The sequence below is a fragment of the Plectropomus leopardus genome, chromosome 18, assembly GCF_026936395.1.
Source record: "Plectropomus leopardus strain MGB_pleo_1.0 chromosome 18, ASM2693639v1, whole genome shotgun sequence".
NCBI lineage: Eukaryota > Metazoa > Chordata > Actinopteri > Perciformes > Serranidae > Plectropomus > Plectropomus leopardus.
Window position 1 is genome coordinate 6,707,200 of NC_142193.1, and position 13,098 is coordinate 6,720,297.

The window sequence follows — 13,098 nt, forward strand, 5'->3', positions numbered from 1 at the left end:
CAATGAGTCCCCATTTAGAGAGCACTGATGTCGGTCTGAGCTGTGGGCATGTTGAGCACTGTTGGGGAACTTTGAGGCGTGGAGGAGATTCAGATGAAGAAAGGTGACTCTACAGGGAGGATTAGTGGATACATTTCTCAACCTGGTTTATAAGAGAGGCCGACTCATAAATTGGCTGGCTGTTATTAGTGATAAATTCGTATCGGCACACATGCTAACCAATGAGTAACAAAAAAATAATCAAAGATATGTTTGACGAAATTTGGAAATAGTGCTGCCATCTCATATTATGTTCATCAAAGAGCATCAACAAGTGAACAAGTGAACCTTCAACTGGAAACTGTTCTTAGTTAATTTCTTGAAAAATAATAAAGTTAAAGGGATCTTTAACCAAAACCATTTGATAATGTTGTGTATAAAATATTTATTGTCGGCTTTGTTATCACTTAATTATAAGTCATAGATATCAGTGTCCTATCAGCCTAAAAATATCAATTATCTGTTACACTATAGTTTTAAAAAATTCAGTCAGCACTAAAATGATAAAGATCAGTTGACATTAATCAATAATGATAATAATAATAATAATCTATAAATCTTATGTCACTTTTTTCCAAAAAAATATGCCTAACATTCACTGGTTCCATCTTCTTAAAGGCGATGATTTGCTGATTTGCCCTGTTTGATATTATAAATTGCATATTTTGTGGTTTTGGACTGGTGGCTGAAACAAATAAATAAATTAAATGTAGAGGTTGCTTTGAGGTGTGGGAGGCTGTAATGATTATTCTGACTGTCATTTGATAGATTAAATAAAATAGATTAAAAATACAATAAATATTTATTAAATAAATAATCAATTAATCATGAAAACAATACAGATCTACAACTTATGCGTTGTGTTGTGTTGCTTTTTCACCGGTTTACCCGGGTGTATGAAATGTCTGTCGTCACTGTGCTGCTTTTTATAAATTCTGATAATCTGGTCATATATCTCGCCATGTCCAGGAGCAGTCTCACAGTCCCTCTTCCTTCCTTTCTTGCAGTTCTTGTACTTATACGGATGAAGTTGCATCAAACTAGTAACAGCAGAACGTTACCATGGGAAACACTGGTCTGTTTTTGTAACTTCAGTATAGAGATTGTGATGTTTATCTCGACTTAAGTAATATTTGATGTAGGCAATCACTGGTGACGTGTAACCAATCAGACAGTGCTGTGGGTGGGACATTAAGCAAAGCTTTGGAGTAGCGACTGCAGACAGAGGTACTGCATCAGAGCCAATGTAGCGCATTTTTCAACTAATTTATCCTATCGAAATTAAATTCTTATGTGGTGATGACTGTGATGATTTCGTCACCATGACAGCGTCACGTGACCATGGTATTACATGCAAGTAGTTATCGCCTAAGCCCTAGTCTTACTATGCTCAGAGAGCTATCTTTAGTCAGAAACATCTACCTTTTCACCTTAGATTGCAGCATTCATTCAGTCAGTATTTCTCCTTCAGCGGACCAAAGTACTGATTGCTTCATTGAGCTTCTTATTGATTTTATCTGCTCCTGCCTTGGATTTTTTAGCTGCTCCATTAAAATGTGCCATTGTCCAACTGGGGAAGTTATGCACTTTCTATACAGGCGGGACGATTTGGTCAGCATGAGCGATAAAGCACTACAGTGCTCCATAACACTGAAGGGACGTGATCTTCATCTTGCGTCCCCCTCATCTCGTTAACACTATTGTCAGTAATGGATAATGGCCGGCGCTTCTCTCCCCCACTAATGAACACCAGTATCAGTCTCTAGGTGTTCAGGATTGATGACATGGCCTAATCGTCCCATCTAATTGATACCCCACCATGCAGCACATATATTTCCCTGATTGGGTCACAGGGTGATCCCTGGGATATAACACTCTGGCCAAGCTGCCTAATGAGTATCTCACCTCATTGAGTGATAAGAAGTCATGCCTGGGCTAATGGCAGGGGAAGAGCCTCTTAATCTCATACCTAATGGTGCTCTCAAGCTAGATACAAAATCAATTAAGATGGGCATGTTAACATGTGAGAGTGCATGTGGGACTGTACAGTGATATAAATTGGGTTTGCATATGGTTTCTTTGACTTAAGATGGTCTACATGCAGTTTGCTAACAGCCAATGATTTGTTAATACTGTCCCAGTAAGCGTGGGTGGAATCTTAAAACAGCGTCTACTCGTTTACCTCCTAAACCATGCAGAATTTAGAGGTTTTGTTAATCTGAACAGACATTTCTGCATGACATGCATTTTCTTTGATCAAGTGCCAGGTTTAGTTCCGATAGCTGATCCAAATCTTGTTAAAGACTGATGAAATTCTAGGATTTTCTTTCTCTCCAGGGACAGATATTTTATTTAATGTACCCCTCTCGTGCTCTTTTTATTAGCAGTGTGATAAAGACTCAGGCAGTAGCACTTTTGCCAGTGCTGACTGTTGCTTTAGCTAATTTAAATGACCAATTAACTAAGTAGCTATTTAACTGTAACCTGCACAAAATGCCACATGGAAGTTAGCATCCAGTTCGAATGTTATCACATGATTAAGTGTCTGTGATTAGCAGTTATTATGGGTTAGAAGGGTCCTAAATGCTGTTATCAGGAGGGTTGTAACAATCCATTGTATCAATTCAGTGATCAACAATAAAATATCAGTGATGCAAAAAAAAGAAAAAACTTTGATCCATATCATCATCTTCAGGATACGCCTTTATTTTGAAATCTTGTGTCACTGTCACCACAGTGTCAGGCAGATGGCGGCGAGTCAGAATTTTTGTTGTTTTTTTTTTATCTAAAAATGGACAAAAGCAAAAGGGATAGTAGTAGCAGCTTCTTTTGTAATAAATTGTTTTAAATCATCATATGACATTGGCTTATATCAGTCACATGCTCTTTAATTAAATTGAATCAAACTTGTGTTGTGGTATACTTTACTTTCTACTTTATTTTTTTACTCAGTTTGATATCATATCGTGTTAAACCTAGTGATTTATACCCCTTGTTGTCAGCATATGAAATGGCAGATTTTATTATTTTTACTTGTCAGAGAAAGTCAGCTGTCGTAATGTTTGTATAAAGAGTGAGACTGTCTGTGGAGGGAGGGTGTTTAGATTGGTGGATGTGTCAAACACAGGACTTTGACCCAGGAGAAATAAAAAGGAGAAATAAAAATTAAAATTAAAAGGTGCATCCTCTGACACATTGATCATGAGTTCCTTAACATAATTTTAAGCCATACTATAATGTTTTCTAAACCTCACCAGGAAGTCTTTTAGCCTAAGCCTAACAACAGTAAACCCTAATGACAGTGCTCTTATGCCACTGGGCATTTCTTGTGCTGATAACGCATTCTGAACATACAAGTAAGTAGAGCAAGACCCTCCAAATGCATATCTATCATGCTGATAATCTCTATTAAAGCCCACTTAATCAAGTGATAATATTCAAAATGAGTGGGCTTAGTTGGTTAATCTCTGCAATCTGGTGTTAGCTAAGGATAATATGTGTCTGGTGAAACAAATACTAGTCTCATACTACAATTGTGTGTGTGATGGTATTTTTTGATAGTTCAACAACACAAGGCAGGGTTTCCCACATATTCATTTATTTGCGGCAGCCTGCCACAGCTGCTGCCAAAAACAGATTTTCTATTTTTGGAGCTGGACCATTTATTAGGAGCACTGTTAAATACATATAATATTTGGTTATTGATTGCATCACACTCTTGGAGCACAGAGTGTACTCTGGGCACAGATGGAGCAGTAGAAAGTCAGGTGCAGAGAAAGTGAAATTTAATTGTTCAATCTGGTAAGTCTTAAATTTTTCTCTGTCCACGGCAGCTGCTCCTCTCATGCATCAGTATAATCTGATCAAAAAATTATATGCTAGGCACAAACTGCTGTTGAGGAAATAAAGAAAAAACACACGGATAGCTCATGATGAATGAAACAAAGGGCCACACACACTGATAAAAGAAAAAAAAAAGGAAGTTATCTGTCATTGTCATTGTCAGCATCATTGTTTCACTGTACCTGCTGTTCTGCTACTCCGTCTGTGACAACAGTACACTCTACGCTCCAAGGGTGTGTTCTAATAAACAACCAGACGGTATGTATTTTTCAATAGTGCGAGAAGATCTATTTGCAGCAGCAGATGTTTTAATTGGTTAAAAAGTGTAGAAATGATATAAGTCCAATACCCTGAAAGTTCTGATATCTGGTATTTTGTGTAGATATCTTGTGAAAAATAATCTAAGTACCTAGACTTCAGCTGTTTGTTTTTCAATGTAAGCTTAACCTAATCACATTTAGTGGGAATACATAATAATCCAATAAAATAAGCGGATTCACCTTACTTGATAAGAAACTATTATACAATGCCTAACTTTAAGTGAGGCAGCCCTTTAAGTTCTGAGCCTGTGTAAGCTCTTCTTGTCTGTTATGTTGGAATGGGACTGTTGTTGAGCAGCAGTATCACTTACGCCTCCGTCTTGTTGGACTGTCGTCGGCAGGGCACAGTGTTGCTGACACATGTACCAGTCACAGGGTCCACTGCCTCCACAATAACAAAAGGCCTCTCTTCGAGGGTGGCCACTGTCAGATGCCTGTAGTCCGACACTGGCTCCAGGTAGGAACCGTACCGTGGCCACACGGGGTATCTCATTTGCAGTATCCCCATCTCGTAGGTCCCCACCTGAAGGAGTCGAGAGAGAAGAGGTGAATCAACATTAGCCAGAGAAAAATCTCTGTACCAAACTCGAGATGGTTACCATACTGCTATATTGCCTCTCATACATCTCTGATGAAAGCAGTGAGGATGAGAGTGAATAACACGGTCTATCTCAACCTCCAATCTTAATACGCTTGTCCCCAATTCTCTAACTGTATACGTTGTTATCGCACGTCCTTGTGATTTGTGCATGTGGACCTGGTGCAGCGAGGAGGGTTTTAGTTTGTCGACAGTTTAGAGGAAATTGATTTTTGGGTCACTGGGGATGTAGAGAGTGCAATTACACATCTAATGCAACGAAAGCAATTCCACTCTCTGCTATATTACCAGTTAGCTCATTTTAATTGGATGTTGTGGGGAAATGAGTGTTCAAGCAAGCTGAATACATAATCAAGATCTGAAATTAAACATTTATTTGAAGAAGCCATGACCTGTTTAGGAGCACATTCCACAAATTTGCCCCCTCTGACTCTCACTGTTTAAATCAGGCTGGGAAATAAAGGAATGAAGGTCGTTGTTTTTGGACCCCAATTACCCAAAATACCAACACATCCCACTGATTGTTAACTCTGTGCTGAATCACATGGGGCTATTAACTGCTGCCAGAATTCAGCAAATAAATTCTAAACAGATATTAACATTTGTAGGCATTCACGACAGTAATAAAAGGCAGCTACCGTTGTTTTTTTTTTTTCTAGCATTTTATCTCAGAAAACATGATCTTTCCAAGGGTTGACCCTGCAGACTTTCTGTTGCAGACAATAATCATAACCTGTTTCTAACTTCCTGTTTTTCATGATTTGGGTGATTTATTAACAAAACAGCACACTGTTCTGAGGTTTTAAAATTAATTTTAGTATCACTTTACTGCACAATTGTTTAAATGTTTTTATCACATGCTTTGGTCTGGTCTGTCCTTTTAATTAGAAAATGTCCAAATTGTATTACTATGATTAATTATACTATAAACAAATGTGTGGGGATTTCCATTTACCAGGCAGTAATTACCAAAAACTAATCAAATCATCAGCTATGAATTAAATAATTCAATTAAATATTCATTTTAATCAATATAAAACACATATGAGGAGGCGGTGGGTTTTTTTAATACTTTTTTTACTTTTATTTTTAAAGTCTCCATTCCCAGACACACCAGCATTAGTTTTCAACTCCAGCTCCGCAGCTCTTCATTTGCTCAATAGCATACTAAAAAGTGTTTTGTATGATCGGTTTTTGTACTTCTTCTTTAGTTGGATTTTTTTTAGTTTTCAAATTTATTTTTCCTGCGTTATTGCACATAATTTAGGACCATATAATATTAATGGAAGTCACTTTTTGAGTCTCATGGAAGTTGAACACTTTGATTATTTTGTATTCAAAACACTGACATTGATGCGAGAGCAGTCATCACACCTTTCTGTGATTGTTGAATGTGTTATAAAACCATGGGCATTAATCTGATTCTATAACAACCTCTACTCTTCTGGGAAGGCTTTCCACAAGATTTTGGGAACCAGGCTGCAGGGATTTTCTCTTATTCTGTCAAGAGAGCATTACTGAGGTCCAACACGAGTGCTGAGCGATATGACCTGGCTTGGATTCTGCGTTTCAGTTCATCCCAAAGGCTGTTGGATGGGGTTCAGGTCAGAGTCAAAGTCATTACAGCAAATTGGGAAAACTTTTTATTTATGGACCTGGCTTTGTACATAGAGAAATCCCTATGTTAAGACAGTCCGTGAACACAGTGCCATCGGAGCTCTACATTTGTTTTGGGTTTTTTTTCCCTCAGGAGCAGTTTGTGGCTCATGGGTTGGATCTGTTGATCCGCTCAGAGCTGATCAGACCAAACTGATAAATGAGAAGCTACATAGGAGCAGCTACTGTGAGTGAATGCAAACTTTTAGACCCAGCAGAATGAACTTTTAAGTTTCACTTTCACCGTGCCTGACGTTCTACTGCACCGACTCGGTGATAGTGTGCTCTGCACTCCTCGAGTGTGGTGCAATCAATAACCAAACAGTACATGTATTTAACAACACTCCTAATGAACAGCCCAACTTAAAAAGAAGAAAACCTGTTTGTGGCAGCAGATTTTTTAATTGTGGTAGGCCACCACAAATAGATTAATGTGGTGGAAACTCAGTATCCATTCATCATTCATACAACCTCAACCCAAACAGGTCAGAAAGCTGTATTGGATACAAAAGTGACTTAAAGGGATATTTCGGATCTTTTGAAGTGGGGTTGTATAAGGTACTTTATAGTCAGTGTATCATATACAGTGGATGTTGGTCAGCAAGCCCCCATTTAGGGGAAGCATGCAGAGTTAATGTAAAATAATTATAATAATAAAAAAAGTCCCATTACAAAAAAGAAAATCAATTTTAATTTAAGTGTACCCTATAATAATTATATTATGACAGCTTTACCTGTCTGTCCGACAGTCGGTTCTGGTAGGGAGTCAGATGGCTTCATTTCGCCATCTACTGTACTTGCAAAGCCACCAGACTCTATTGAAATAAATGTTAGTTTTAGCTGGCGCAACACAGGAGTCACACAAAATATGAACAAATTAGCAGTCGACCAGTAGCTCCTGTGTTTACAAATGTTAAATAACAAATTTTCTTAACTGAGTCTGGTTCTAAAGAGAGCTATAAAACAACTTAAATTCCCTGTCCCACACTTAAACTGTTATTGTATTATTGTTTTTTTTTAGGTGGCTAAAATATATTTTGCTTCTGCCTCTGTCCACAGCATTATGTAAGCTTCTGTGTCAGTGCGTCTCCAAACTGGGGGCATACTGCCCACCTCTACTGTATGTAATACATTGACTAACGATAAGTAACTCATACAACCGCACTTTAAAAGATCCAACCTATCCTTTTAATGTACTACATGGACTCTGTAGTCTTAAAAGGTCCAATATACCTTCTTTTCTGTTACTGGGGATACAATAAATATTAACTGTAGAATATATATTTTTCCCTTTTTCAGTAACCCTGTATCAGCTCAGTCATTCCCATAAAAAATCTATAGGTTTGACAGGACACTTAATCTGCACTGTTTACCATTTGGGGGTGGATGTGACACAGCGGGATAAAAGGTGAGGAGAGTGGTTTCCTCAACTTTGTCTTATTTGCTGTAGTTGGATTAATTGCACTTTTTACAATTAACTTCTGATAGCGAGGTAGAGTATTTTTTTACACAAACACTCGACTCTGCAGCTGTAAATGTCATTAACTTCCTAGAGGGCTAAACAGTCTGAACAAAATGTTTTTCCTCCTTCATAATCTCTGCTGTTTATGCAAGAAGGGGGACAATCCTGTCTGATCACACCAGTCAGCACAGCCTGGTAAAATGAAATGAAAAAAAATGAAAAGGGGGGGAAATGGTGCAAATATACCAATTCTCTCTGGACTCTTCAGTTATTCCTTTCTCCTGCCAGTCCTATTGATTAGTCCTGCTGTTTATGTATCGCTCCACTCATGGGCTTTCAGTCAAGTAAATCAGAATTTCAGATTTCAGTAAAGTATTCTGACATGAAAGGCATCATGTCCCTGTGGCTGCTCAGACCGTGAAGATCTTCATTGTTCATTCATCTCAGATAACACTAAAAAAACTTTAGTTTTACGCAGTGATGTCACGACAAGGAGAGGAAAACATTATTGTAGAGATTATTCAGATTACCTGTTTGGAAAATGAAATACACAATGACTGTCAATCCAGTAGCATAGTTGGTATATTATAAAAAAATCCATTGGGAAAATACTTCAATTCGATTTTTTATTTGGTTTACAAACCAGCCAGCGAGACTGTAATTTCAGGGTTTGTGCTTGTCACAGATATACAGCCAGAAAACGGCAGCTTTTCAGTCCCGTATATCACCCTGCCAGATAACAGCAATGACAAGAACACTTCCAGTCCTCCTCCTGGGCTTCTCCTCTCTGTCGTTACTCTCTTTTGTCATGCTCTCCCTCCATCTTCCCAAGTTACCTTGACTTTTAGATCTGGGAAGGAGTCAGTGAACCAGTTGAACAATGACTCCTGGGAAGTAGCAAATTACAGCAGCTGCATTTGATAAGAGTGTTGGAGTGATTTAAGTTTAATAAATACAAAAGGTGAGGAGTGTAATGCGAGCTATTGGTCTACACAGTGTCAAGCTGAAGCTGGTTATACATAGGTAATGTATGAATGTAACTGAGGCTGTCCTGCAAATGTGTACAATAAGAAGACTGGCAAAAAGGCAATCAAAAGATGGAATTGATTTTCAGCTCTCAGAAAAAAAAGATGCCAGAGGCAACAGAAAGTGAAGCACAGAAAAAGTATCGCCTCACACTAAGGTTTTTTTTTCTGAAATGAGCACAATGTTGTGCTCTGAGGGAGTGAGAAAAATATTTTTCCCTCCCACAAAAGGTTTATTCAAAGGTCAGCACGGTGGAAGTCTTGGAGTCTAGAGGTGAATGAGAGGACTTGTTTACCTTCAACTTTGGCCTTAAGTTCAAACTCATTTTTTCTGATAAAACATGACCAAACTGTTTGGTTACAAGACTTGGGTGAAACGTTATTACAGTATATCAGGATATCTAGAAATCCTGAAGTAATGTTTTTCAACACCATAATAAATATAAGTGCTCCTTTTTTTTTTTTTTTTTTTTATCAAACTCATTGTATGTAGGTCATAGCACATGCCACAAGAACTCAGTCTCCAGTTTCTACTGGTGGAACATGCAGCTGGGCTAAAAGACACCAAGACACATAATGGTAAAGGGAGAAGATACAGGACTGTAAACAGCCGGTGGCCAGCAGAAAGAGACCGTGGGGAAATAATGGCACATTTTTACATCTGACTTGGTGAATTAAGGATTTATTTTGGCCAGTGCGGGGCTGGTAATTATTGGAACAGTGGACTAACTAGAGTGGACTAACTAGAGTACTAACAAGAGTAACACAAACAATTTGGTTTGTTTTTTTTAGTTTTTTTAGTATCTCTCTAGTCTGAATGTAATGTGTTTTATGATGAGTTCTTCTGTGACTAAGAAAAAGTGGAAATCACAAGGTGCACAGTTGTATTTTTCAATTTAATAAGAAAAATAGGTGTGAGAATACTACTTTACTGAACACGTGTTCTATTGTCATATACCGTATACCCCAAATTTTAGGAGGGTATGGAGGCATTAAAGATTACATGACCCCCCCCTTGAAGTCTTTTACAGTCTGTGCTTCTTTACACGTCTGCAGTGTTTCCAGGGCCAATTTTTGTGTTTGTCTTTGATAGCTCAGAGGACAAATTTTTTTAACATGGTTAAAAACCTCCCTAATCAACTGGTAATGTTGCAGAGGAGAACAATGCTCTTCAACATGAGCATCCAACAGTAGGACTGAAGTCCCAAAGAAAAGTGAAAGACAGCTGCTTTTGTCTGTGTTAGATAAACAGCTCATCAGGAATACAAAAGAAAAGAAAAAGGAAAGCTTCAATTTGAAGGTGATCAGTCTTTGTTACCCACAACCTGTTCTTGCATTTACTAGCTGACTGATGTATTTAAGATTGTCTCCATTGTAGCAGAAGCCATGCAATTATGCTATTTCATGCAGTGCATCCAAAAGTACAGTGCAGAATTGTTGGCAGGCAAATGTCATGTTTTTCCTCTGATACATATGAAATGAATAAGACTGATAGACCAGGAAAGAGTAACGCACTTGTGTTAAAGTCCAACACCGCCCCCAAATCCCAAAAGTTCAAAATTGAATCTGGTTAGAGCTGCAATGATTTAATTTTTGGATTAGCTAAGCATTTTAAAAGCAACTAAAACTAATGCTGATTGCAGTTTATTTAGAGAAGAGACTGTAACAAGTGGCAACTTTATATTTCCTTTGAACACAGAGGTTTATTTTTAAAAGACAGTGTGCATGTAAGGAGAGGTAAGGGACACAGCGATCTTGCAGCATCCAAAACTGATGCTAGAGGGTTCCTATAGTGTTATAGTACAATACATAGGACCACTGAACAAGCAAATGCATTGCATCTACAAAATCACATATGCAACTCCTGATTTATAAACTAATATCTTCTGCAGCACTCTTAGAAGTGAATGCAGTTACTTGATGTGTTGAACTAATAAGTAGCATCTTTCATTTCAATAACAGTATTTCTCTGCTAGTAAAATCAATTAAGTAGTGTAGGCTGTTAGCCAGCTAACTATTTGATAAAGGTATATTATTTCATTAATACTGTTTAGCTTCTGTCAGTGGACAGTTTTTTGTTGACTCGCTGAATGAATGCAGCTGCTCAGTGATCTCAATGCTCCTCAGTGAAGAGCACAGGTAGCTGCCACATTGCAAAGTCATCCAAAAACAACAGTGGGTGAGCAGCTTTGTTGAAACAGCAACGTTTGGGAATGGCAGAGAAGAGAGTGAATGTTTTTTGACTGGAAGTGAGAGTGACATGATGTTTAAACAGGACAAAAACTGATCCACTGTCTTTTCTGCCATTTTGGAAAGTCATCTAAATGATAGCTTTAGTGACCTTGTGTTCGGTATCCTTAACAATGACTGCTCATTCTAAATAATAGTGATGTTTTCTTATAAGAAAGTGTAAATGTCAATCACATCACAATCTGTTGTGTTGGTCTGTCTGATTCTGCATAAAATCATATTTTACAGTATTTTGAGGGACCTGCATAACATTGACTGCCCAGTGATTATTTTATTGCAAATATTCTACCTATATCATTGGACCAGCTGCTGTATTTACTCATACATATAATGGTTCCTGTCTGCTTTCTTACCCAAATAGCCCCACATTAGCTCAGACCCCGATAACATATTGGAAATTAATAGGAAATAGCCTCCAACAGCATAAATATAGCATAATTAGGTTTGAAATGCTTGCAGCTGTTTACTACAGGTGTGACGTTTAAACACCTCTTATTCACCTGGAGGAGGAAGTGATCTCCCTCTAGTGTCGTGTCCACATAACATGCACCCCCTGTGGTTAAATTAATGTTTCGATCTCCAAACAAGTCAATGAGGTGACACTTTGCAAGAGAGTCACCAGAAAAAAAGTGTGTGCGTGGGTTTTCTCTTAATATCTCTCTGAAGAGATGGAGGTGTAGGAGTAAGTGAGAAAGGTGTATGTGAAATGTAGCGCTGTGTGTGGGATTAGGAAATGATCCTTCATTAAGTAGTTCATTGGTATCATTGAAGCTTTGACTCTTCTAACTAGTCTTTACAAAGAGAGCAGCGATGTATGAAATCACTCTGCCTTTAGCATGCAGAGGGAGACGTCAGCGTGAGACACAACAGAACTGCAGAGCAACTCTTCTATTTTCTCATTCTACAAGTAACACATTCTGTAGCACAAAAATACATTTTGTGGGTACACAAAAACATTCTCTGACGTGAAATATGAGTCATTATATTGTGAAAAGCTCACCTTGTCCCATTGTCTCTCTCTGTCCAAAGTGATAATTATCATGGCTGGATTCACCAGGTAACCGTTACTGTTGAAGGAGAAGTCATTGTGTTCCCAGGTTACATTCAACATGTGCCTGCAGAGGAAAAAGCACCCACAGAAAAAGCTCATCAGTCACTTAAACTTAAAAAAATTACATCATTTTATCACTTTAGAATTTTAAGGTTGGTGTACCAACACAAGTTTGCAGGCAGAACTGGGTTACGCATTACATGCATTGACTGACATCCAATTCCTGCCGTCCAGCTGTTAGCACCTGGTTCAGAAGGAAACACTAACATTGTTGGACTCCTTGTCAGATTTTGATAAGGAAGGATTTTGAAGCAAGAGGAGGGAAGAGGGACTGCAGTGTGTGTGAATGTTTTGACCTAAAATGAGGTGCAGAGCTGTTTGGGTGTCTGTGTTTTGTGTATGTTTTTTTGTGTAGAGACAAGGAGAGACGTAGAAGTGGAAAAATGATAGTAAATGAATATTAAATTAATCATTTGGAATGAGAAAACCTGTATTGGTTGTTTATTTTCAAAGCAAGACCCAACAAAAGCTAAACAAACATTAGTTACAAAGTGCAATGTCAGGATGGCGGCTGGTAAAGAAAACAAGTGGCTGGTAGAATTTAGAATCCATCAGACACTTTGGCTGGTTGATGAAAAAGTTAATTTCCAACACTGTTGAATTATACATTTGATAAACATATAATTCAATTTGATCATAACTGTTTGTTGCCTAAAAAGGGGAAACTGTTTTTAGTCTCTTGCCCCAGTGGGTCTACTGTGTGCCAAGCCAGTCACTGGTGTCCTTATTACACTGGAATACAACATAACTGGCAATTAACATAAATGGTCAGCACATCACAACCTTGGTATTTT

At 38.0% G+C, this 13,098-nt stretch overlaps 1 protein-coding gene and 1 long non-coding RNA gene across 6 annotated transcripts in view; one reads left to right on the forward strand and one right to left on the reverse strand.

The window, feature by feature from the left end:
• Positions 1 to 13,098, forward strand: part of LOC148186427 (uncharacterized) — a 178,895-nt gene that overhangs the window by 82,673 nt on the left and 83,124 nt on the right. The window lies entirely within an intron of this gene.
• Positions 1 to 13,098, reverse strand: part of grin2ca (glutamate receptor, ionotropic, N-methyl D-aspartate 2Ca) — an 87,545-nt gene that overhangs the window by 23,179 nt on the left and 51,268 nt on the right. For all 3 annotated transcript variants that reach the window (XM_088069451.1, XM_042505857.2, XM_088069450.1), the window contains 2 exons: positions 12,194 to 12,308; positions 4,514 to 4,725 (listed from right to left, as the gene is read on the reverse strand). In XM_088069451.1, the coding sequence (XP_087925577.1) occupies positions 4,514 to 4,725; positions 12,194 to 12,308 (327 nt within the window). The remainder of the gene's footprint in view (positions 1 to 4,513; positions 4,726 to 12,193; positions 12,309 to 13,098) is intronic.